Source organism: Sminthopsis crassicaudata, chromosome 3, assembly GCF_048593235.1.
Source record: "Sminthopsis crassicaudata isolate SCR6 chromosome 3, ASM4859323v1, whole genome shotgun sequence".
Lineage (NCBI taxonomy): Eukaryota > Metazoa > Chordata > Mammalia > Dasyuromorphia > Dasyuridae > Sminthopsis > Sminthopsis crassicaudata.
In genome coordinates this window covers 432314255-432342146 of record NC_133619.1, presented here as the reverse complement: position 1 = coordinate 432342146, position 27892 = coordinate 432314255, and the positions used below count along the sequence as shown (strand labels likewise).

At 31.7% G+C, this 27892-nt stretch overlaps 1 protein-coding gene across 4 annotated transcripts in view; it reads right to left on the bottom strand.

Moving 5' to 3' along the window:
* SESTD1 (SEC14 and spectrin domain containing 1) overlaps nucleotides 1-27892 on the bottom strand; it is a 120167-nt gene that overhangs the window by 39871 nt on the left and 52404 nt on the right. For all 4 annotated transcript variants that reach the window (XM_074302985.1, XM_074302986.1, XM_074302988.1 and 1 more), the window contains 3 exons: nucleotides 18802-18892; nucleotides 15957-16070; nucleotides 5784-5897 (listed from right to left, as the gene is read on the bottom strand). In XM_074302985.1, the coding sequence (XP_074159086.1) occupies nucleotides 5784-5897; nucleotides 15957-16070; nucleotides 18802-18892 (319 nt within the window). The remainder of the gene's footprint in view (nucleotides 1-5783; nucleotides 5898-15956; nucleotides 16071-18801; nucleotides 18893-27892) is intronic.

Genomic DNA, 27892 nt, shown 5'->3' with positions numbered 1-27892 from the left:
AAACAAAAAACAAAAACAAAATAGAGATACTGGAATAAATATTCCAAAAAGCAAATATGATATATGGACTTACAACCAAGAATAACCTGTAAAGCTAAATAATCCTATAGGTGGGAAAATAGATCTTTAGATTAAAAGGGCCTTCAAGAATATCTGATGAAAAAAGCAGCTGGAGGGGATGTGAGAAAACAGGGACACTGATACATTGTGGATTTGTGAATATATCCAGCCATTCTGGAGAGCAATTTGGAACTATGCTATAAAAAGTTATCAAACTGGACTTATCTCCCAAAGAGATTTTAAAGAAGGGAAAGGGACCTGTATGTGCAAAACTGTTTGTGGCAGACCTCTTTGTAGTGGCCAGAAACTGGAAACTGAATGGATGCCCACCAATTGGAGATTGGCTGAATAAATTGTGGTATATGAATATTATGGAATATTATTGTTCTGTAAGAAATAACCAACAGTATGATTTCAGAAAGGCCTGGAGAGACTTTCATGAACTTACATGATGTTGAGTGAAATGAGCAGGACCAGGAGATCATTATATACTTCAACAATACTATATGATGATCAATTCTGATGGACGTGGCCCTCTTCAACAATGAGATGAACTAAATCAGTTCCAATAGAGCAGTAATGAACTGAACTAGCTATACCCAGTGAAAGAACTCTGAAAGATGACTGTGAACCACTACATAGAATTCCCAATCCCTCTATTTTTGTCCACCTGCATTTTTGATTTCCTTCACAGGCTAATTGTACACTATTTCAAAATCCGATTCTTTTTGTACAGCAAAATAACTGTTTGGGCATGTATACATATATTGTATTTAACTTATACTTTAACATATTTAACATGTATTGGTCAACCTGCCATCTGGGGGAAGGAGAGGGGGGAAGGAGGGGAAAAATTGGAACAAAAGGTTTTGCAATTGTCAATGCTGAAAAATTGCCTGTGCATATATCTTGTAAATAAAAAGCTATTTTAAAAAATAAATAAATAAATTCTGAAAGTATATGGAAAGGAAAAAAAAAGAAATTAAAAAAAATTGTGGTATGGTAATAAAATCAAATATTTTATGATAAGAAATTTCAAAATTGGAAATTCAGAGATGCATAAGATGACTTTTAAATTATAAGCTCTTTGAAGTCAGGGGCTGTCTTTTGCCTTCTTTTGTATCCTCAGTACTTATCACAATGGTCTGCAGTATGTGCTTAATCAATGTTAACTAATTGATTATTGATTAACTGTATAAACTGATACAGAGTAAATTAGGCAGAAATGATAGCATTCTACATAATTGCAATAATGTAAATGAAATGAATAGTGAATAGAACTTGAACTCTGAATCTCTCAGCAGAGAAATGGGGACTATGGGAGCAGAAAACTACATTAATGGAGCCAGTGTATCAATTAATTTTGCTAAATTCTTGCTCTGTTACAAGGGAGGGTTCAGCACTACATTGGTATCTATAGAAATAATGATTTTTACCAAATAAATAGACTGGATGTGGTAAAAAAGAAAAAAGGCAGCTGAATAGGAACTTTGAAATATGAACACAAGAGTACAGAAAAATCTAAAAGGATAAATTTATTTGAATAAATGGAAGGGGCTATATGATGCTATGGTGTTAACAACCCTCAAAAATGTTAACAACTTCAAAGGCTACTTAGGAAGTTAAATAAGATATATAGAGATCTTAGAGATGTATTGCTCTGACATGAGGGTTTTAAAAGGAAGAAAAGAAGTTTATGGTAAAAGAGAGAGAGAGAGAGAGAGAGAGAGAGAGAGGAAATATACTAGTATAGAAAAAGAATTTTGCTATATGGAATTTGACATTTCTTATGAATGGGGTACATGGGAAGAAGAAAATACAAACATAGAAAAAGAAAGGGAAAGAGGAAACACCTATTTTGTACTAGGTATGTTGTTAAGTGCTGTATAAGTAATATCTCATTTTATCCTCACAACAATCCTGGGAAGTGGATACTGTTATCACCCCATTTTCCAGTGGAGGAAACTGAGAAAGGCAGAGTTTAAGTGACTTGCCCAGGAATCACACAATTATTAAATGTGTGAAACTGAATTCAGACTCAGGTTTTCCTAATTCCAATCCAGTTCTCTATTCATTTTGCTCCCTTTTACCAAAAACAGACAAAAAAGGTATATCAAATTCAACAAAGAAAAGCAGAGATGGAAGAGAGATTTGAGGGAAAGAGAACTATTTAGAAGAACATTATCACTAGTAAACAAACTTCCTGATGCTTTGGTGGGAGAGATAGAAAAAGGAGGATGGCTAGAATTTAAGGAAGTATTTTAGGATTGCCTTTAGGAAAGGGCTAAACAAAATACGGCATGTAAATGGAAAGGAATATTACTGCACTCTGAGAAATAAGAAGATGATTTCAAAGAATCCTAGGTAATATGGACACAAGAATAGAAAGAAGCAAGGAACAATTTATATAATGTTGTAAAGAAAATATTTTCAAAAATAATTTACACAAGCATTGCAAACACATACTCAGTGAAGTTATTAGAAGGAAATGAAATACTACCATCTCCCAAGAACTGAAATTGAAGATCACACAAATTAAAGATCATTTCCAGGGCAATGAAGAGAGGTAGGGGAAGAGACATGGTGGTAGGAACAGATTATAATATATCAAAAAACAATGAATTAAGAAACAGTCTAAAGGATTTAATCGAAGACATGTATGAGAGAAAGAGGAGTAAAAATGGTTATATAGTGACAATAAGGAATAATACACATTCTGTGTGCTCTACTACTTTCCTCGGAAGGAATCAAGGGAAGACTCCTTGCATGTTGGATGTACTCACTGTGGTTAATTTAAAGGACAGCATGGGGAAAAAAAATCATAGAGAAAGAACAAACATCTGGGAGAAAATATCCATATTAAAGAGATAAGAGGCCCATTTGAATATTTTGATAAAGTTTTAACTTTTATTCAGCTTCAAAATTGTGAGACGTAGCTTCTTGGGTAACCAGATAACAATCAGAAGCCAAGCAATTGTGACTTGCCAAATTCAATAAAAGAAACAGAAAAATGAAAGATCTGGGAATATTACTAAAATGTCGTAAGTACTCAGTAATAAAGACCTAGTGATCTGGAGTTTGAACATCTAGTTTCATATCCAAGCTCCTCTACTTACTACCTGTGGGATTCTGAGAAATGTTACATTAGCTTTCTGGGGTTTCGTTTTTTTTTTTTTTTGTTTTTTTTCATTTGTAAATAGCCAATTAGATTCGTTCTCATGCTAGCATGATGTGATTTCAATGTGTCTCTTTTTAGTAACTGTGTCTATGGGTGGCTTGAACAAGCTGAATATACACTTAGCTGAACAAACTAGAGTCAAATAAAAACACCTGAAAGATTACTATTAGTTAATAGCACAAGTAAAGGACACAACAGTTTAAAGGCAGCCTCTTCAGATGCTGCTATGGTGACCAGGAACTGGCAGCAGCATCAGGGAGAGAGCACGGAGGAGCTTGTAGGATTCCAGTTTAAAAGCTGCAAAGAGTCTCAGAGGGCATTTAATGGATAAGGAATCTGAGGTTCAGAAAACTTCAGAGACTTTCTCAAGGTCATACAAGTTAAGTTAGAGTTGGGACTCAAATACATCATTTCCTTTGTAAAACTTGTTGGAGAGAACAAAAAGTTCCTAGACAAGAAACTATCCATAAGGGAAGAAACAAAGATTCAGAGAAGGTAAAAGAAAATTGAAGTCAGTGTTAAAGGGTAGGATAAAGGAAGAATCTGACATAGAACAGGAAAGGAATAAGAGACGATGAATCAAATGAACTAGATAATAGTATAAAGCTCTTTCTAGTGTGAGTATTCATATTCCACAAAACAGATTTACGTGGTACTATTAGGCAGGAAAAAACTTGTTACCAGCTCCTGGAGGAAGAAATAAAAAGGCCAGGGTGTACAATGACTTTCTATTCCAGGAATGGAGGACTCCAGATGCATACCTTTCCTGACCAGCCAAAAGATGAACTGTCATCCCAAAGTATGTGTCCTAGATATTACAGGGAGCTTGATAAGACTCATTAAACTGACTAACACTTCCTTTGATTGTTATGTGAACAATTGATAATGCAAGAAGAAAATGGAAATGCATTTCATGACTTTTTGATCCTAGTTTGTGGAAAGTCCAAACAGTAAGATCCTGAAAGTCTAATTTTACACTGCATATTTTTTCTTAATAAATTATAGAAATTAGATTACTGCCAATTATTATCATTTTTAAACTTTTAAAAATGCAAATATCAAAGAAGTTAAAATCAATAACTGAAAAGACCTTAAAAAGGTATCATAAGAAGTTCATAAAATATTTTCTTTTGATAAATTTTTAAAAGTCTCATTTGTTTTGCTTCAGTGATCCCTAAACATAAATACAACACTGCAAAGTTTTACAATAAAAAATACTTATAAGCCTAAGTAGTAGTAAAATTCTAAGGAGTAAAATTGGAGTAAAATTCCAAGTACAGAAATCAATTACACTTTAAAATGTTGGTATTACAGATCACAGAATTAGAACTGGGAAGGATCTTACAAGTTATCTAGTCTACGCCTTTCATTTTAAATGAGGAAATAAAACATTTGCCTATTATCACCAATGTAGTAAAGAACAGAGCCAAAACTTGAACCCAAATTGCTTGAATTTTCCATTGCATCTTCCTACCTCACTTCCAAGTACAACTCAAAATACTATCATATGGACTTAATAGGGGAAGGAGACACTATAATATAACACACAATGGCAACATTTATCTGGCAAGTTGTTTTCAGTCAAAATATTCATCTTTTAAGACTGATTTCCTAAATAATAACATTGCATTTTTTAAAAAATGAGTATACCACAACACATTTCTTCTAAAGAATCTGGAATTTCTTTCTCTCAGAGTTTTAGTTAAAATGTTGGAAAATAAAAGAAAAGGCTATCCATAAATATTTTCTAGGGATTCATCCTGGCCTCCTGGTCTTCTCAAGATTTTTGTCAGTAACCTAGATAGAGAAATATGGATGGCATAATTATCCAACCTACTGATGTTGGAACATACTGGACCATGTTGCATAATGTTGAATCAGGATCCCCAAATAACTCAATATACAAAACAGCCGAAAGAAATCTCAAATAAGATGAAACTAAATAATGAATAAAAATAAAGTTCTGCCAACTGTACAAGTATGGGTCCAAGTAGGAATGACTAGAAAAACACGTCTGAATGAAAAGCAAGTTAATAATGGATTTCGTAAATAAGGAGACATCTTATGGTGATCAAATGTTGAAGAGTTGTTCTCCATTTCCAATATAAGAAATTACTTACATACATAAGAAATAAGAAATTGCTTACATCTCATACAGTATGAAAGATTTAGACTGAAAATAAAGATTTTTGTTGGTATTGAAACACTACTAAAAATGTGAAGAGAAATATAATGGATATTGTAATATCCTTTTCTAGAGATACTTAAAATTGTTAGATAATCATTTATTCAATAGGATCTACATTGTTTTCTTAAAGATAGACAGACTATATCGACTCCCAATGTCTCTTTTCAACTTACTAGTCTATAATTTTACCTAGAATACTTGCAGAAAGTCTTTTGGCATACTTCCCAACTACCTCACCAATCCCCATTTTAATGAAGAAAAAAATACTCCTGGTTGCTTTTAATGAAATTTAAGTTTTAAATTAACACAAGTTATACAATATTGATATATAACAGAATTTAATTCTAATATACTAACCAGTCTCTTATTTAGCCAATCCATGTGATCATAGGTAAGACTTCCACCAAAATCTTCTGTTAACTGGCATGGTTCTATATATCGGGTTAATTTGTTAGCTGACACTAAAATAACCTGAAAGAGAGATAAATAATTGTTATTTTGCAAAGCTTCATCACATTTTGAATACAAATTTAATTATACTAACAAAATGGTTATATTATTAAAACAGAATTGATTTTAATATGATTATAAAATGATATCAATCTACTTGATTGATATATTCACAAGCTTTGAATAACTTCCAGAAATGTACCTATCATACTAATTTTGACTTCTTATACTTCTTAATTCTTAAATAAACAGCCATGTTGAAAACAAGCCTGACTCTACTTCTTATTAGACCTAACAAAAATTTCACTCAAAGAAATGAACTATTTATAATAGTATTCTAAGTTTTATCTAATAAGAAATTCTTGTGCAAGAATTTCAGAACACCACCACAACAAATTCCACATCAAATCTGGCAAATAAACCAAAAAAACACTAATTTTACTGAATTAGTGTGATCCCTTCTACTCCCTGACCCTCTCCATTACATACTCTTCACATATATGCTCGCCTACTGATGAAACATCTTCTATTTAAATATAAACCTAAATTTAAAATATAATTTACAAAATAGATATACAATGGGGAACAGTGAGTATAATACTAAAAATTATATATGTTAAAATAAAAATTTCCCAATCAAACACTTTGTAAAATGATAACTACAAATTATAAAAACATTCTAAATTAAGAAAATTTAAAAGCTATTCTGGTTCTTCAAATTTATACGATTACTTTTTTTTAATAGCAGCAGATATAAAATTTTTATTTAGTTATCTATAACTTTAACAATTAAATATGAAATATGCCTGACTATTTCAAATGACAATTCAACTGCTGATTATAGATGATTCTAATATATTTCAATTTACCCAATATGGGCCATAACTGAAGTTAATTTAGGATTAAAATCTCAGTGGAAAATTGATCTGCCATTACCAAGGTTTTAAAACTATGCTCTAGGATATGCTTCAAAATATTATTTACTATTACCAGATGCCACCTATTAGTATCTTTTTTTGACTAGCTCCTATAAACCTACCTTGAATAACAGTCATTTAATAAGTAAATGAAACAAATGACCTCTTTTAGCTAATACCTACTAAGCATTAGTATAAAATACTAATAATAGTCATTTTTACTATGAAATAATTCAGTGAAATGTTCTTTTGAGAATCATTTAAATATTGCCCATCCACTCAAACCCAATTAAAATGTCATCTCTTCTTGTTTTCTGTCTTTACCACTCAAATGAAGCTATTGTTTTTTTAGATCACTATCAAGCAGTTAATCACAAAATTCTTTAAAAATTATAAGTTTATCTTAAATTTCTTGTGGAAAACAAAATAAATCACCTCTATTTTTTTGTGGCATCTATGTAGTGTGGAAGATAAAGTGCCAAAATTGGAGTAAGAAAGACCAGAGAAAAACCTGATACCTCAAAGGGTTGTTGGGAGGATTATATGGAATAATACAGATAAAGCACTTTGCAAACCTTAAAGCATTACATAAATATTAGCTATTATTACTAACATTACTAATATCCCTTCCTCCTTTGGTTTCCAAGACATAGTAGTCTCAGGTTTGTCCTACCTTTCCCATTCCTTTTAGTAGTTCCTCACCTATCAAGTCCAACAAACATGGGAATTCTCCAAGGTTTCTATAATTGTTCCTTTTTTCTTCTCACTCTATAAAGTTCCTTGCAGTTTAATCCACTTACATAGGTTCATATATAGATTATTATATATTATGTTATAGATAATTATATAATACATATATATAGTTAATATATAATTATATATATTAATATATAGATTCCATCATCCCTAAATCTCCAGAGCTCTAGCTCTACATTTATCTTCTATGTATCTCCACACAGTTGTCATGTTGATATTCCAAATTCAAAATACATTTAAGACGAAGCTCATCAAATTCATTAAGCCCTAATACGCCATACTTCCCTCTAACTTCCTTTCTGTTTCCAAAGTTCTAGTATTCAAAGAGTATCTCAAAGAGTATCACTTTTGACTTTTTTCCTTCTCCCTATCCCAACACATCCAACCAGTAATTGGTATCCAACCTTGTTGTTTTGATCCTTTTTTTTGCCGTTGTTCAATCATATTAGTCTTTTCTGATCCTTCATTACCCCATCCGGGCTTTTCTTAGCAAAGACACCAGAGTGGTTTACCATTTTCTTCTCCAATTCACTTTACAGATAAGGAAACCAAAGCAAATAAGGTTAAGTGACTTTCTCAGGGTCACACAGCCACTAAGTATCTGAGATTACATTGAATTCAACAAGATGTGTTTTCCTGAATCCAGAAGACAGTACTCTATCTACTGTGCCCAGTAGATACTTCTACAGTATCTTTATTTGGTCCCCCCATTTTCAATCTATGCAACCTTTATTAATACATTCTCTATAATTCCAAGTAATCCTAAATGATATTATACCTCCTACTCAAAAGCCTTCACTAGATTTTCATTATGTCTCAAATAAAACAAACTTCTGACTATAGCAATCAAGGAACATGGATACAACCTATCTTAACCAATGTCATCTCGGAGTACTTTCTTCCATATATTTATTGTTCTAGTCTCTTATCCTATTATTCTCTCCCTCTCTATGTCGGCTCAAGTGATACACCTATTCCATGATGCTTTCTTAATGCCTTACTCTTTCAAATCTTTCTTAATTTTCAAATGAAACTGACCTCTATCTCTTCAAATTTCCCAAGGTTCTTAATTTGGACTATTTCTTTGCACTTATCACATCTTTTCCCGTATTTGAATTGTTAACATATTTGTTCTCTGAAGAATTATACTGTTAGTTCCTTCATGAAATGTCTGTCTTGCGATTATAGTAGTGAGTTTGGTATTTTAGCAGCCATAATCAGTGCTTAGTGAATACTTGAATGGAACTGAAGAGTTTTGAATTTAAAAGTATAAATACGGTCATATCCAATATTAATAGTTTGTCATACACTTCATCTGTGAGAGACAATCAGAAAATTTTATTTAGATTCTGGAAATGTGTTTTTATGTTCTATAGAAATGTCACCATCTCTGTATGGCTAAAACAGCTACAAAGAAAAGCACTTCCTATATGTTATCAATCTGCTTGCTAAATTGACTTTCATGAACCCCAATAAATAACATCACTAGAGTACTTTCCTTCTTTAAAAGAAATCTATGAACAGAACACAAAGCTTAGAAATATCTGTCCTTTTCAGCTGTTTCATTTTGGGCACGATTCTAGTTTATTTTTTAAATGACCTACTATTGTACTAGAGCACCCTCTTGTGTTGTAGTTATTATCATTTTTAATGCTATTACATTTGTCCTTGTCTTTCTCAATAAGACTTAATATGGAAGCAATAAGAAATCGAAGTAGACAAGATATTTATATGTAGATAATGTTTTGGGGTTTTTTTTTATATCCCCAGGCCTAGTATACTGGCTGACACAAAGTAGATGCTTAATAAAAGCTTTTTAACTGATATTTCAGGTGTTGATCTTTGGGTTATGGGAGATGTTAGAAGTAAGTCAGTCAATAAGCATTAATAAAGCACTAACTGTGATACTGTGCTAAAAACCAGGGATCAAAGTAAGGTAAAAAACAGCCCCTGCCCCTGAGGAGCTCACAATCTAATGGAGGAGACAACAAATAAACCATGTCTAATCAAGTTATATACAAGACATAACGAAGAGGTGAGGCTCTAGAGTTAAGTATTGGGAAAGACTTTCCAAAAAAAGATGAGATTTTAGTTGGGACTTAGAAGGCAGTCAGGAAAGCCAGGTGAAAATGAGAAGAGAGAGCTTTCCAGATCTGGAATATAGCCAGAGAAAATGGGGATTGGGTGGGAAGGGAATGTAAGATTAGAAAGAGGACAGATGATGAAGGACCTTTAAACCAAACAGAAGGTATTGTTTTTGATCCTGGGCGTGATAGGGAGCCATTTGCAGTTTATTGAGTAGAGGGGTTGACACTGTTGGGCTTGTTTTTAAGGAAATGACTTTTGTGACTAAATGGAGATCAACTGAAGTGGGGAGAGATTTGAAGTAAGCAGGATCAGGCAGCAGCCTATTGCAATAAAGACCTGAGAAGAAAAGGATCTGTGACAGGATGATGGCACAATAAGAGAAGAGAAAGAAGTATACTGGAAAGATGTTGCAAAAGTGAAATATAGCTGTCTTGGCAACTCCTTAGGTATAAAGGGGGACCAAGTATATGAGAAAGTGAGAAGTTGAGGATGACATGTAGGTTGCTACCTTGGGGACCTGGGAGAATAGTGGTGCCCTCAACAGTAACAGAGAAGTTTGGAAGAGGGAAGATTTGAGGAAGACAATGAATTCAATTCTTGATATACTGAGTTTAAGATGTCTACTGAACATACTAGTTCAAGATATCTGACAGGAGTTAGAGGACAAGTCTGAAGTCACCAGAGAAATTAATGCTGGTTACATAAATGTATGAATTATCAAAATTATACTAATAATACTCTAGATTCTCCCCACTATTTACAGCAACAGTTATTGGAAACAGCCTGAGACACAGAATAATACTGAAAAGAAAACTGCTTCAGAGATACGTTTAGCATTCTTGATGGTCACCACTGAATATTTATTTCAGGTGTAGCTAATAACAGCTGAAAAAGTAGCTAAACATACAAGTAGACCTATTATGAATAGTGTTATTTTTTAAAGTTCCTTAAGACTTAGATGAAACACTTGATCCACTGCTGCAATCTCAAGTCATTCTGGCGTCACTATCAAAATTTTAGGACCATGAAGGAACAAGGAAGTTCATGCCATTCTCAAAATTTTGAACTGTGATAAGAACCCTACTTTCTTTTTAAAAATTTTATCTTTCCCAAATATATGTAAAGATAGTTTTCAATATACATTTTTGTAAAACTTGTTGTTCTAAATTTTTCTCCCTTTTCTCCTTACCTCATCCTCCCTAAGACAACAAGCAATCTGATATAGATTGAATATGTACAATCCTTTTAAACATATTTCCATGTTTATCATGTTGTATAAGAAAAATTAGACCAAAAGGGGGAAAAAAAGTGAAAATACTGTCCTCCGATCCACATTCAGTCTCCATAATTCTCTTTCTGGATGTGATTGGCATTTTCCATCCAAGTCTATTGGAACTGCCTTGAATTACCTCATTATTTATTGAGAAGAGCCAACTCCATCATAGTTGATGATCACATAATCTTTTTGTTACTGTATACAATGAAGAAGCTTACTTCTAATATCAGTATAAGAATGGAAAAGGTGAACTCCATAGAAAGGCAAATGCCTCCATAAAAATTTCAGGATCTATAGAATTCTCACAGTATTTTCCCTTCCAATCAACTATAGCAATATTGCAGCACTTCTAAATTTTTAAATAGTCAGGGTGCTAGGCCTGAAGTGGAAAGTCTGACCTTATACATACAAGACTTGAGTTAAAAGAATATAAATATTGGTGGGTCCTACAAGTCCCACATAGGTCAAGGATATGAAAAAAGAACCAGAAATTTCTTCTCTTAAAACTGAAGCAATCTTCATGTGGACTCCAGTCACATTTGGACTGAAGGAGAAAATGATTACCAATAATGTCAACTTTCAAAAGAAATGTGACATCTTAAATGACTTAAGAACCTTCAAGACAACTAGACTAGATTTATGTGCATTACATCAAATTACATCAAGTCTGATATTATTTATATTTTGGTTGCTCTATAGTCTTCATTTTTGCCCTATACACAAAATTTAATTTAGCAAAATTTAGTCATACTAAGGATCCAAATAATTAATTAATAAGTCACCAATTAATAACACTGGTATGGTAAATACAGAAAATTACACACTATTCTAACTTAAATTATGGGGTAAGCTTCAGAAATAACAAAAAATTTTAAATTACATGCATAATTTAGTTTACTGTGGATCAATATGGTTCTCTCTACTTAATGAAGCTTATCATCGATATTAACCCAAGAGAAAACATGGTAATTGGTACTAGAATTGCTTCTGTTGATGAATAAATTAAAATATTAAGATGTTTAAAAATACCATTGTTGTTATTTTAAATTAAAGTTTAAAAGCTTTAGGCACAATGTAAATATGGTTTAAAATTTTATGGATTAAAATGCTTTCCTCCTTGTAAAGAAGCTCTACCCTCATTCTACCCATCATACTTTAACCCTCCTAGCCGCCAGCTCAGTTTTCTAAATACATAGTCCACCAGAACTCTAATATGATTATCTCACTTTCTTGAATCTTGTTACTACCCCTCAGAGCCTGGCAGGTCACAAATGACTTAAAAAGACAAAAGACATTATGCTAGGCGACTCTGCTAAGTGCTAGTTATATAAGCAAATCACTAAAATCTTAAGTAATTTAGAGCCAGGGGATTCTTCAACTGACAACCAACTGATATAAAAAAGGAATTAGCAATCCCTCTTGTCATCGCCAGGGCTAAGATGCTCCATTTCCAGACACAACTCTCAACTGTTAGCTAAAAATAGTGGGGAGAACCTAGAGTATTATCTGTATATAATATACACCTCAAATGCACTACGAGTATGTTAGGTACTCAGGTTCAGGTATACAAGAATTTTGGCATCTGAAAATATAGGAAGATATTGATGCATTCCAAAACAATCAGTGCAGGCAAACTTTTAAAATAATAATTCAGAGTAAGATGGGGACTGGCTATAGAATAAACAGGCGAGAAATAAAAGGAAAAGTTAGGGTTCTTTGCCTCACTACTGAAGTTTTACTACTCTCCATTCCTTTCCAGGAACCCAATCTGGGAATTATTTTATTGCTATTCCATTATTATCCTATTCTGTAGATCACCCTACTGGTCTTAGCATATCTCATGTAGTAATAATGATTCTTCTCAGACCTACCCTCTTAAATTTCCTTTGTGTTTAAGAAACTTTCCTATCATTCTGAAGCAACCCCCTGTTGACCAATTCGATTTCAGTATTTATTAAGGGATTTCTGTGTACAAGGCAATGTAGGCCTTGTGGTATGTCACTATGTTGAGAATACAAAGGGAAAAAAAAAGTCATAGGTTTCCAAGAAGTTTGAATTTGGGTAGGAGGAAGGAGGAAACATGTATACAGATAAGTAAATATAAAAGAATCGGATTAAGGAAAGAACACTCCCCAAGGTAGGGATCAGGAAGCAGGAATAGAGAAATAAGAGTTTGTAACTCTTAATGTTACAAACACGAGCAGATCATAAAGGAAATTAAAGATTCTAAGAAGCAGATATAAGAATGGAGTGCCCATTCTGGACTCACAAGTTTTATTTTTTGAAAGTAGAGGTTTTATCTGAGGTACCACTTGACACCTCTCAGATTGGTTAAAATGACAGGAAAAGATAATGATAAATGATAGAGGGAATGTAGGAATACCAGGACACTAATATATTGTGATGGAGTTGTGAACTGATCCAACCATTCTGCAGAGCAATTTGGATCTATGCTCAAAGGTTTAAAAAACTGTGCATACCTTCTGATCCAACAATGTCTCTACTGGGCTTGATTCCCAAAGAGATCATAAAAAAGGGAAAAGGACCACAAGTATAAAAATGTTTGTAGCATCCCCTTTATTTAGGGAAAATAATCACAAAATTATTTTGTAGTGGCAAGGCACTGGAAACTGAGTGAATGCCCATCAGTTGGGGAATGGCTGAATAAGTTATGATATGTGAATGTAATGGATTATTCTTGTTCTACAAGAAATGATGAACAGGGTGATTTCAGAAAAACCTGTAAAGACCCACATAAATTGATGCTAAGTGAAGTAGAACCAAGATAACATATGCAGCGAAATAAGATTATGTGATGATCAACTGTGATAGACTTGGCTCTTTTCAACAAGGAGGTGATTCAAGGCAATTCGAATAGACTTGTGATGGAGAACCATCTGCATCCAGAAAGAGGACTTTCAGGACTGAATGTGAATCACAACATATTTTCACTTTTGTGTTGCTGGATGTTTGCTTTTTTTTTTTCTTTTAATATGATTTTTCATGTGCAACATGATAAAAATGGAACTACGTTTAGAAGAATTGCACATGTTTAACCTATACTAAATTGCTTGCTGTCTATGAGACGGGCATTTGGGAAGGGAGGGAGAAAAAATTGCATACAAGGTTTTGCATAGGTCAATGTTAAATACTATCTTTGCATGAATTTTGAAAAATAAAAGAAAGTATAAGTTTTAATGATTATAACATGTAGAATTACCAAAAGCATGCAGATGTTAAGAAAAAAAGGCCTTTTTTTCCAAAGAGCAAATAGCCACTAAAATCACCATACAATTTCCTAAAGGCAATCCAGTCCTCTCTTTTCCTGGGCCTAGCTAATCATCCAAGAGTAAGTCTTCGAGATGCATATATTAATGCATCGATCAGTTCTCTGAAGTATCTATACAACTGCACTAAAATCTGGATTAGCATTCTACAACATTTTACTTTTAAGCCTACATTCCTATCCCCAGTATAGTGGTATGTGTGTGTAAAATTTAAGAGGGTGTGTATTTACATATATATATATATATATATATATATATATATATATATATATATATATATATATATATATATATATATATATATATATATATATATATATATATGCACACACACACATACAGAGAGAGACAAAGACAGAGACAGAGAGACAGAGAGAGAATGAACTATTTTTGAGGGAGAGAAAAAAAAAAAATATATATATATATAGCCTATATCATCAGTGTTCAGTTGAGTCCAATTCTGTAACCCTATTTGTGGTTTTCTTGGCAAAGATACCATAGGGGTCTTTTATTTCTTTCTCTACCTTTTTTTTTTTTTTTTTTACAGATGAGGAACTGAGGTAAAAAGGGTTAAGAGCTTTCCCAGAATCACACAGCTAGTATATATTTGAAGCCACATTTAAATTCAAAAAACAAGTCTCCCTGAGTTCAGGTCCAGCACTCTATCCACTATATCATCTACATGCCCTATCCCTGATATATATACATTTAAATAACTTATGTAAAAATAAATAAATAAATAAAGATAAAAAATATAAATAAATAACTTATGTATATATTATGCATATTATGTAAAATTTTAAAAGAATGAAATGAAGATGAAACCCACAACAATAATAGCTTAAAAATATATCTGCTCTCACTAAAATGTTATCAATATTTTATTGAAGTTATTAATAATATTTTATCAATATCAATATGATTGAATATGTTTTAACAATTTTAGGGAAAATTATCACTACATATCCCAAATAAATAAGTATAAATAGTGAAGTTTAAAGTCCAAAAATGTTTAAAATAACAATAGCTTACAATTACATAAAACTTCAAGGTTTATAAAGTGCTGAAACATTTTGTTTTATTTGTTGTTCACTGTGGTCTAAGTGGTACATGTGTTACTAATAAGATGATACATAGAATCTAAAGTTCAGAAATTAAATGAATTGCTTAAGATCAAAAAGCTAATAAGCATCCTCCCTGCAATACAAACTTAGATTTTCTGATCAGTTTTAAATTTTTAATTTTTTATTTATGGATTAAAACAAGCATTTCTATAACATATTAGTTTAAAAAAAAAAACTGCACATAAAACTGCACATCTATTGTTTACAACTTGCTATTTCTTTTAAATCATACATTATTTTCTCTTCTTCCTACCTCCCATCCCTGAGATAGCTACTATTATACACAAATAAGTGTATGTATAATAATACAAATTATATGTAAAATATATGTATGCATGTATGTGTGTGTGTATATATATATATATATATATATATATATATATATATATATATATGTAAAATTTTTCTGCACATACTTTTATTTCTCAATTTTTTTCTCTCAATACAGTGTTTTTCTTCCTACTCCCTCACATAATACCAGGCTACCTCTTGGATGTAATTAGTGTTAGTTAAGATTACTTGAATATTTGAGAAAGAAAATGTTTTGTCATCAAAATAAATCATTAAAAGATCTAAAATACCAAGAATATAAATTCATAAAAGTCATTGTTATTGATAAAATATAAACTTACCTCAAAGCCAAGTCTATCTTTCTCCTTCCAAAAACAAAAATGTGTAACTTTCTTATCCCAAAATTCATCTGGTTTTACTACACAAACAAGTGATACCTCAGCTGGAACAACATTCTGCAAAGTAAATTGAAAATGAAATTTCAAATTACACATTTAGAGTAATATAAAAGCAAAAGAAGACTAAAAGAGAAAAACATTATCTCTATTATTACTATAATCATTAAAACTTGTGAATCACATAAGACTAATCAATAATGGAATTAATAACATCTTTTTTGAAAAAATATAAACTTAATACTGGCAAAATTCCAAACTCCCAAAAATATTTATGATAAGAAAATAAAAATTCATAGTGATTAACAAAGATTTCACAAACCTAACTGATTCAACACTGTGCAGTCAATTGTTTGTATTACTCTTTCAACTAAATTAATGAAGATATATTAATTAAGGTAAAACCCAAATTCCTAATAGTTTATAAGTTTTACATTTTGTAACATGGGCTTTTCATGGCATAATAAAATATGGATTTCCCAAAGTATTAGTGTAATACTTATACATTTTTTTTAAATCAAGCAAACAGAAGTTCTTTAGAATAAGCAAATTCAAACAATTACGGAAGCAGTTCCATTTTTTTTTACAATTATTTCTCATGTAATAAAATTCACTTTTTTAGAATATAAAATGCACAAAGTTTTAAGAAACATATTTACAAAAAGAAAATAACTACAATAGAAATTATTTTGGGACAATATGCTACATATTGGGATAATATGTCACATTAATGCATACTGACCATAAATGCACTAAAACCATTGTCATTTTCAAATTCTCCAGGGATGTCTTGTATTCTAAAGTTGATTTTTTCAAGTAAAAATGTAATATTTATCCACATTACATTTCATCTTACCTAGACTCAACTCTTCATCATCCAAAATGTTAACTATCCTCCCTAGCTTTGCCTTACTTATAATTTTGACAAGTTTGCCTTTTATACCCTTATACAATCATAGATAAAAATGTTGAACTGTATAATATTGAGAACACTGCTAAAGGGTACTCTATTAGATACTTTCCTCCAATTGATCCATTAATTAATTAATTTTTGCCCTAATTATTTAGGCAGTACTTAATAGTATCATTATCATATCTTCTATATCCACTCTCCTTGTGAGAAAACCACAAAAAAAATTTGTGGATACATGATGGATCAGAGATTGGTCCTCTCAGAAAAGAAACTGAGAGCTATATCACTCATTAACTGTCCTTATGTTTTTTTAATGATCATTGATTAGAATTTGGTTGAAAATATATATAACCCTTTCAGCTATAGTAGAGCTCAAATAGCAATGAAGGAAACTATTCTAGGAAATGGTTGGTATAATAAATTTGACTCATAGTTAATGTTCAAGTAAAAAATATTTTTAATTACAAGGATGCCAGTTCTATTATTCCCAATTAAATTCTAAGTATTAGAACATGAAGAATAACCTTATAGAGAAAAGGACTTTACTTTTGTGCTCTAACATAAAAGGAATAGCTCTGGTCAATTTATGTCAGGAGAAGAGGAAAAGTAGCATGTACAAAAGCAATTGTACTTATGGATCAGATTGAACTAAGATAAAACTTATGGTAGTTTAAAAAAACAAAAAAAGACACAGTCCACCTGCTTTCAAGTTCATTTCATGTTTTATAGACTTCCAGATTAATGATCCAATCCCTCTGATCCAATCCCCTCATCTTAAAGAAATTTAAGTGACTTGCTTGGAATTAGAGTCAAATTAACAGTATATCCATATTAAGTGCAGAATATAAAGCTCATCTTCTTTAAGAAATAACTGTAAATTCTACTACTCTAAGAATCTTGAAAGAGCTTCCAAATGATTCTGAAATTCAATTAAAATTTTTGATCAAGAGTTTCACAGCTTTCCATTGACTATCCCTACCTTTGGGTCCAACTAGTGGCATTCCCAGCTGCTCTCCAAAATCCTGCTTTGCAAGGAAGCTCCCCCCATAAAGAGGTTTTTCCCTTACACAGTCAGACCTTTTCCAGTTTCATAACTCATTTAAGCATTTGCCCTTTCTTCAGGAACTTTCTATAAACAAATCCCTTGCCCCAGCACATGCTTGTCAATCATTCTTTCCATCCTGCTTACCTACATTGTGTCCCTTTCTCATTTATAAGCTTAAGAAATGGAGAAACTATGTGCACTCCCATCACCAATTCTTACAGAGTTTTTTTATGTACAAAACAGCATGCTGAGGATATGGAGGGGAGGGGAAGGCTCACAAACATATAGATGTGGCTCCTGCCCTGCAGTTTAAATTCCCTCCCTTTGTAGTTCCTTACAGGACCTAATAAAATATAATGCTTAGTAAAAACATTTATCATAAGCAAAAGAGAAGGAGGAACCAAAGTTAAATAATCTTTCTTGATTCTAATTAGCTTAGAATAACAACTCTCCTCATAAAACTCTTAACTATTTAAACATATTTTCTTAGAAGAAAATGTCACCCAGAAGCAATATACATTAAATATAGATTTACAATTCCTTGTTCTTATTTACTTTTTTTAAAAAAGTTTAAATATACTTTTGCAATGATAATTAGATCCCATAGAAACTCAATAACCCACAAAGTTATATGAACATTCTAGAGAACAATCATTTCTTTAAAGTTCATAGAATGTTTGGTCACAGAATCTAGGCCTTATAAATGAGCTAGGGAATTCTTATTGGCTTGATTCTTTTACAATGAAATAATTCAACTATTACAATGTTTCAGTACATTGACTAGCAGCTGCAAGATAAAACAATTTAGTCATATAGCAGAAAATTCAATTTACCTGTAACATTAAGACAACTGTTTTTACCACATTCCACTGTGATTTTCTGCCATCCACTATCACAGTAAATCCTCTAGCCTTACACTTCTCACTGAAATAAAAAAACAAATAAAACATAAGTATAAAAATAAGGTTCAGATGATATTTTAAAGAGAACTACATTTCAAAATATAAATTATGCAAAATGCAGCTTTAAAAAGCTTCTTGAACACAGGAAGCAATCTGACTTGATCTAAATTACAATATATTAATTTCCTTTGTAGTTTCATCTCGGTTTACCAAGGGAATGATCTCCCTTCTTCAGATTAAATTTCATAAGTCACAAACTAAATTAGGCAATAAAAATATCAAGACAGAAAGAAAATCCACTGTTCCAGGCAAAAGCCTTTAGTTTGAATTACAGTGTCTTCATCTGTAAAATGGTAGCCTTATATTAAACAGGGAATTCAATAAAATAGAATATATACTCACTACCTTCTACTCTTCAGAAATATAATTTCAACATGGAATAAAACAGACAAGAAATGAAGGATGAATTTGGCAGGAAATAAATGAAAATTTTGTCACCAAATGCCCATCTTATATAGCATTAAATAAGTAATGAATTGGTACTATATCAGCTTTGTATTCCATCATGTTAATTTAATGCCAATAACAGTGTTTCATTTGCTAGAAAAAAGTTTTTCATGATATAACAGAGAAAGGCAAAGTTTATATCAAGTCAAATGAGAAAAGACCCCAAAGAAAATAGCAAATCTTGCTATAGTCAATCAACTACTAAACACCATTTATGTGCCAAGAAAAATACAGTAGTTTTGAAATATAAGAAGAGTTACACTAACAGCCTAATTGTACTTTTTTTAAAATGCCATCTGTTATTCTGCTTAGTAATTAAAAAAAAAAAAAAAAGCAGCAGTATGTTTTTCCAGAAAACAGTAATCTTCTAAATGGTATTTTAATGAGAACAAAGCAACATTATGTAGTGAACAGAAAACTGACCTTAATGTTCAGAGGACATAGGTTCAAGTTCTGCCTCATATAAATACTGGCTGTATGATTCAAGCAAGTCACTTAACTTCTCAGTGTTAACTTTCTAAGACTATCAAGTGACAAGAAGATAATTTATAATAGAGAGAATTTCTATATCAAGGAATTAGTTCCCTGACAATGAAATCACAGGTCAAGCCACATTTCCCTAACCTAATGAAAGATTTAATAAAGGACTAAAAATGTTTTATTAATATTGTGATGTTTATATATCAGAATGCAGTCCATCAAATCTTCTCAAAATGGGTTTTTAATACCTTTATACTTAAAAATGCTATTGTTATCTTTTGTTTTTATGCCATCTTTACTTTCAAACATAACCCTCCCTTTCTTCCTACCTAGTAAGCCATCCCTTATGAAATAAAAAACAAATGAAGAGTGGAAAGTAGTTCAGTAAAACTAATCAACACATCAACCAGCACTGATAGCACCTGCAGTATTCCCTATCTATATAACCTGAATACTAGAAACATAAAAAAGTCAAATGCATTGTTCATCTGGTTATTTATTTCATAATAGTAAGTTTTATTGATTTTGCTGTTCTCTCCAACTCACATTTACCATAACTGAGTATGCTGCTGTCCTAACTTTACTTGCTTCTTTCTGATCCAGTTCATGTTCTTCTAAGTTTCTTGAAATTCTTCACAATCATCCTAAAGTACACTTGATTCCATTTAAGTCCATTCACATAATACAGTCAGTTCAGCCATTCTCCAGTGTATAAGCATCTATTTTGTTTTCAGTTGTTTCCACAAAAAGTGCTACTGTTAATATTCTGGAATATATAGGATCTTGCTGTTTTTTACCTCTTTGGAATATATGCCTATTGAGTGGGATCTCTGGGTCAAAGGGCATGGCCATCTTAGGTAACATTTAGCATAATTCCAAACCCCTTTCCAGAATAGATGGCTCAATTCCCAGTCCTGCCTACTATCTTTATTTAAAACAAAACAAAGCAATAAAAAGACACTTTGGTGTCAAAGTTCCTCAAAATCTGAATTACTTGTTTATTTTCATAGTGACTACTTAATCGTATAATAAGGAAAATTCTGAATAAATTAACTCCAGGAATTTTTTCCTGGAAAAAAAAAAATCATACAATCAAGTATGGGTATAATTTTAATCTTGGGGAAAGAAACTACATTACTATAGTATCTCCTAAAGTTGCTATTATAAATTAAAATTTAATACTTAAACCTAACACAGTCTTATTTTTTCTTTTTTCTATTTATGAGGAAAAATAGTTTTTTTTTCCAAAAATGTAATATGAAGCATTTAGTTAACATATTTTAAGTTAATTTATACTTTAGGATTAAAAAAGTAAAAGTTAGCCTCTATCGTACAATGCATGAATAATTCTAAAACTATTATTTATCAAAAGTTTTATCAACAATTTTAGCAATTCTTCTATTGCTAAGTGAAAGGAGCAGAATCAGGAGATCATTATACATTTCTTTCTTTTTTTTAAAATTTTATTTATTTATAATTTTTTTCACAGTATATATGCATAAGTAATTTTTTTTATAATATTATCCCTTGTATTCATTTTTCCAAATTTTCTCCTCCCTCCCTCTACTCCCTCCCCTTGATGACAGGCAATCCCATACATTTTACATATGTTACAATATAACCTAGATACAATATATGTGTGTAAATACCATTTTCTTGTTGCACATTAAGTATTAGATTCCGAAGGTATAAGTAACCTAGGTAGATAGACAGTAGTGCTAACAATTTACATTCACGTCCCAGTGTTCCTTCTCTGGGTGTAGTAGTTTCTGTCCATCATTAGATCATTATACATTTCAACAACAATACTATATGAGGATCAATTCTGATGGAAGTGGCTGTCTTCAGCAATGAAAGGATCCAAATCAGTTCAATTGATCAGTGATAAAGAGAACCAGCTACACCCAGCAAAAGAACACTGGGATATGAGCGTGGACCACAACATAGCATTTGCATTCTATTGTTGTTTGCTTGCATTTTTTGTTTTTCTTCTCAGGTGATTTTTGCCTTCTTTCTAAATCCGATTTTTCTTGCACAACAAGATAACTATATAAATACGTATACATATATTTTATTTAACATATACTTTATAACATGTTTTACTTTTATGGGACTGCCTGCCCTCTGGAGGTTGGGGGTGGAAGGAAGGAGGGGAAAAGTTGAAATGAAAGTTTTTGCAGGGGTCAATGTTGAAGAATTGCCCATGCATATGTTTTGTCAATAAAAAGCTATAATAAAACATAATAATAATTTTAGCAATTCTTTTAAAAGCTGGGTAGTAATGGAATATAGCATACAAATCCAAAGACATTAAAAACTATGATATGGCTACTACAAAAAGAGTTGCTACAACCATTTTTTTCACATATGTATATTTTTCCCTTTTTTAAGATCTCTTTGAGATACAGACCCAATAGAGACTTTGCTGCATGAAAGGGTATGCACAGTTTGATAGCCTTTTGGGCATAGTTCCATACTGCTCTCCAGAATGGTTGGATAAATTCACAATTTTCACAACAATGAATTAACATCCCTATTTTCCCACATTCCTTCCAACATTTATCTTTATCTGTTTTTTGTCATCTCAGCCAATCTGAGAGGTGTATAGTAGTACGTCAAAGTTGTCTTAATTTGCATTTCTCTAAAGAATAGGGATTTAGAGCATTTTCTCATGTGACTAGAAATGGCTTTAATTTCTTCATCTGAAAACTGTCTGTTCCTATCCTTTGTATGTCTCAATTTTTAAGGAAAATATTTCCATATATTTTCCAAATTGCCCTGCTAGCTAATTCTAAAGATATTTCTCTAAATATAATTACTATATTTATATAATAAGCATTATTATTTCAAAAAAATAGAAATGTGACCAGGGATATTAAATGCTTTTGATACCTCAGTCCAAAATGTTTAAATAGTTAAAAAACAAGGTTCACCTTTGCTTTTACCAAAAATAAAAGGTGGAATCTATCTTAAATATTTGGATATCTTTTCCAATAGAATAAAATTGTTTTAAATTCTTTTAATTTGTGAATCATTTATTCTTTAAGTACTTCAATAAACATGAACCAAACACTCTATTTACAATTGTTATTATTTAAATAATATAGTATTTAAAATTTTTTTTCTATTCAAGGCAGATATTTTTGTTAAGACAGTGTCAATTTAATACTTGAATATTTTAGAAATGGTCGATTTTCTTGCTTAGATACAGCCAATTCAGCACAATAATGACATGAAAATATTTGCTAAAATGATAATGCCATGTCTCTGCAAATTACTTTCAAACATTTCTAAATAAGTTCTCAATGAACTCAATTTTTTCATACTGTATTATATAACAAGTTACTGCAGCTGAAGATCTACATAGTTCATTACTTATTCTCAATTACTCATCTATTATGAATCAATTTTTTCCTTAAATATTTGTTTTTTATAAACATTTTTATATAGGAATTAAAACAAAAGATGTTTATAAACATCTTTATATAGGAATTCGTAGTGAAAGTAATTTCAAAAGCACAATTGTTTTTGAGCAATGGCAGCAGTATTAGATAGATGGTGCCAATGAAACCACTTTGGAATATAATATTCCTTTTGTTGCAGATGTTTCAATTGGTTAAATTAAAAATCAGTCACAATATTTTATAGTCATGTCCCAATATCAATGTTGTGAGACAACTCCTTCATGCTCTAGTCTCTCTCTTTTTTCATCATGAGGCCTTTGGAATTGTCTTGGCTCATTGTACAGATCAGAGTAGTCAAATATTTCATAAGTCATCATCATAATAAAATTGCTTTTACTGTGTATAGTAATCTCCTGGTTCTTCTCATTTCATTTTAGCATCAGTTCATATAGATCTCGCTATGTTTTGTCTTATTTTTCCTTCTGAAACCAGCCCCCATCATAAAAAGAGTTACATATAGGTCCTTTTCTAGTTTCTTTAATCTCTTTAGGATACAGACCTAGTACTGTTATTGCTAAATCAAGGGCATGGTATATACAGTTTTATAGCTCCTTGGCATAGTTCTAAATTATTCTCCAGAATAGTTGGACCATTTCACAATTCTACCAATAGCTTATTAGCGTATCAATTTTCCTTCATTTAACACTTGTCATTTATGACAGTTGTAAACTAGTATCTCCAAGTCATTTTAATTTACTCCAATAAACAGTGAGCCAAAGCATTTTTAATATAGCTGTATAGTTTTGATTTCTTCTAAAAACTGTTCATATCCCTGGATGACAGTGGCTTACATTTACAACTCTGACTTAGTTCCTAATATATTCGAGAAACATAGCTTTCACCAGAAAAACATGTAAAAATTTTTTAATGTTACTTCATTGTCTATGGTATCTTTTAACAGAATGTAATTTTCCAGATTATCTCTCTTAATTATGTCTATTTTTGCTTCTGCTTTGCCTGAGGTCATAATTGCTATCCTTGCCTTTTTTTACTTCAACTGAAATTCTATTCCAATCCTTTATTTAAACTTGGTGTGTTGTCTTTCGGTTTCAAGTGTGTTTCTTGTAAACAATATATTGCTGGATTCTGGTATCTAATCCACTTTGCTATTTGTTTCCATTTTATAGATGAGTTCATTCCATTAACATTCAGGGTTGTGATTACTATGAATTTCGCACCATCCTATTTTCTTCAGTCCATCCTTCTCTGTTTTTACTTTGTCCCTCCTTAAAAGTCTATTTTGTTTCTGATCACTGCCTTCCCTTTTATCATATTCCTTATCTCTACTTTCTTCTCCCCTTTCCCTATTTTCTATTGTGTAATATAGATTTCTATATGTATCTGAGTGTGTGTATGTATATTCTTCCCTTTTTGAATCAATTCCAATGAAAGTGAGATTAAAGCACTGTCCACCACTCCATTTCCCATCACCCTTCCACTATAAACATTCTTCTTTGAATGCCTCATTTATGTGAGAAAAAATTTCCCCCCATTCTCCCACTCCTTTCCCCCTTCTCCCAATATATTCCTCTTTCTCACCCCTTCACAATGAAGGGGGTAATAGAGGACAATCATCTTAACATAAATGATTCACATTTATGCCCTTTTATTCTGAAGATTACTTCAAACAACCCCAGCTGAAAAAGTTCTAGGGAGTTACAATTATCTTTCTATGTAGGAATGTAAATATAATTTAGGTTTTTTGGGTCCCTTATGATCATTCATTAATAGTTATCTTTTTTTACTTCCCTGATGTCTTCTGCTTGAATGTCAAATTTTCTACTCACTCTAATCTTTTAATCAGGAATCCTTGAAAGTCCTCTGTTTCATCAAATATTCGTCTTTTCCCCTGAAAAATTATACTCATTTTGGCTGTACATTCTTGCTTGTAATCCTAGCTCCTTTGTCTTCAGAATATTATATGCTAAGCCTTTCACTCTGCTAAATCTTGTGTGATCCTGATTATGGCTTCATGGTATTCAAATTGATTGTTTCTGGCTATTTTCAATATTTTCTTCTTGGCATAGGAGCTCTGGAAGTTGTCTATAATATTCCTGGAGTTCTCATTTTATGATCTCTTTCAAGAGGTAATCAGTGGATTCTTTCATTTTCTATTTTACCCTCTGCATTTAAGATATCAGGGCAGTTTTCCTTGATAATTTCTTGAAATACAATGTCTACATACCTTTTTTTGACCAAAGCTTTAAATAGTCCAATAAATCTTATATTTTATATTATATTGCTGCAATCTATTTTCTAAGTCAGTTGTTGTTCTGATGAGATTTTTCTTTTCTTCTTTTCCTTCATTCTTTTGCAATTTCATTGTTTTTTGATGTCTTATGGAATCACTACCTTCCAGTGCCCAATTTTAAGAAATTACTTTCTTAGCTTTTTTAAACCTTTTCATTGCATTTCATTCTGTTATGTACATGATAAAATGGACAACAGATTAGCAAGATTACTTAGTGTTTAATGTTTGTCATTGAAATGGGTTTGGTTTTGTTTTATTTTTAAAGGTGCATTTATTTTACATTTGCTAATCTAGAACTGCCTTTAAATAAAGACTTAGAAATACAATATTAAAATTAAAATATCTTTTGCATTTGTTAATAGACACAGAACTGATCCAACTCACTTCCAGTTGATCAATGATGGACAGAAATAACTACACCCAAAGAAGGAACACTGGGAAGTGAATGTAAATTGTTAGCACTACTGTCTATCTACCCAGGTTACTTATACCTTCGGAATCTAATACTTAATGTGCAACAAGAAAATGGTATTTACACACATATATTGTATCTAGGTTTTATTGTAACACATGTAAAATGTATGGGATTGCCTGTCATCGGGGGGAGGGAGTGGAGGGATAATTTGGAAAAATGAATACAAGGGATAATATTTTAAAAAAAATAGACACAGAATTGTAATAAATAAAAGAAGAAATTATTTTGTTCAATGAACTTTACTACCTCTTTTTTATTTGACCAATTCTGCTTCTTAAGTTCTCTTCTGTGAATTTTTGTGCCTTTTTAAACCATTAGGCCAATTCTGTTTTTGAAGAAGTTATTTTCTTCAGTATTTTTTATGCCTCTTTTTCCAAGTTGTTAATTTTCTTTTTGGAACTTCTTGCATCATTCATATTTTCTTTCTTAATTTTTCCTTTACTATTCTTTATCTTTTTATTTAATTCTTTAATAACTGCGATAGGCTTGGTTGTGGGTATTTTCACACTTTGTATTCTAAGATTGTATCTTTATCTTCCCTAGCACTGTAGCAGCTTTTTATGATAAAGTTGTTTTTTTCTTCTTTGTTCCTTTTTTTCTAGCCTATTTCTTGATTTTGAACTTTATGTTAGGCTCTGAACATCTGAGAGTGGAGAAGTACTGACCCAAGCGTCAGGCTTTTTAAATTCTGGTATTTTTAGATCTAGTTCTAAGGATCTTTAAGTTTGGGTACTTCTAGAGTTATAGCAAGCCAGGAAAAAAAAAAAAAAAGTTTCACTGTTCTCCTGGTCTCTACTCTGGTTTTTATCCCTGATCTCCTGTAGTTGCAAGTTATAACACTTCTCTTGGCCTTGGAATTGTGACCAGGTCCCATGCTCCATTATGATACACTACAAGCACCTCTGTCTATTCTGGGCAACAGAGCTGCCAATAAGTGCCAATAGCAACTGATACAGCAAAGGATCTTTTGTATTTTCTTTCTGTCCAAACCCGTTTCTATCTCTGACTTGAGAGTACCCAAAGCTGCTACTATCACATACACTCTAAGCCAACCCACACTCTACTGTCACAGACCTCTCCTGCCAACCGCCTAAGTTGTTTTAGGCTAGAAAATTGTCTTACCCCAATCTTTTGTTGGCTCTGCTGATCCAAGAAATTAAAATTTAGAAGGGATTTTGGGAGAGTTCAGCTGGGTTGCTGTCTACACCCCACCATCTTAGCTAAAACCCTACAATTTGTGTTCAAATATCTTAAAGATGTTCTTTGATTTCCTAATTTATGTCATACTCTTTTATTGTTTAATAAGATATTTGTTTTCAATTTAAATATTATTTATCTTATCATTCTCTAAATCTTTGTTATTTTCTCTTTAAATTCCCAGGTCCTTATACCCAACTCATTACAGTAAAAAGAAGAAAGCACAAGGCCAGTCATAGCAGTTCTGAAAACTCCATATAGAAGTAGATAAATATGAACCCAGTCCTCTGATCAATCCACAGCTTATTGCCACACTACGAATGACCCTTTTATTTTTCTATACACCATTTCTTTCATATTTTCTAAAAGGAGAGAATAGGAAAACTAATATTTTTCTAATGCCAAAGTAGACTTCAATCCCTTGCAATTGTCACATTCTGATTTATGTTATAAACATTTGTGTATATATGTATTCCCTTTGTCAGACTAAAAACTTTTCAAGGGTAAAGTTTTTATTTTATTTTATTTCTGTATCCCTGGCTTCCAGACCATACTTACTGAACTGAATTAACCTGCACTGAACTGAACTAAACATTGGAGGGATACAGGAAACATTCCTGAATTCTAGTTCTAATACTATTTTAAGCC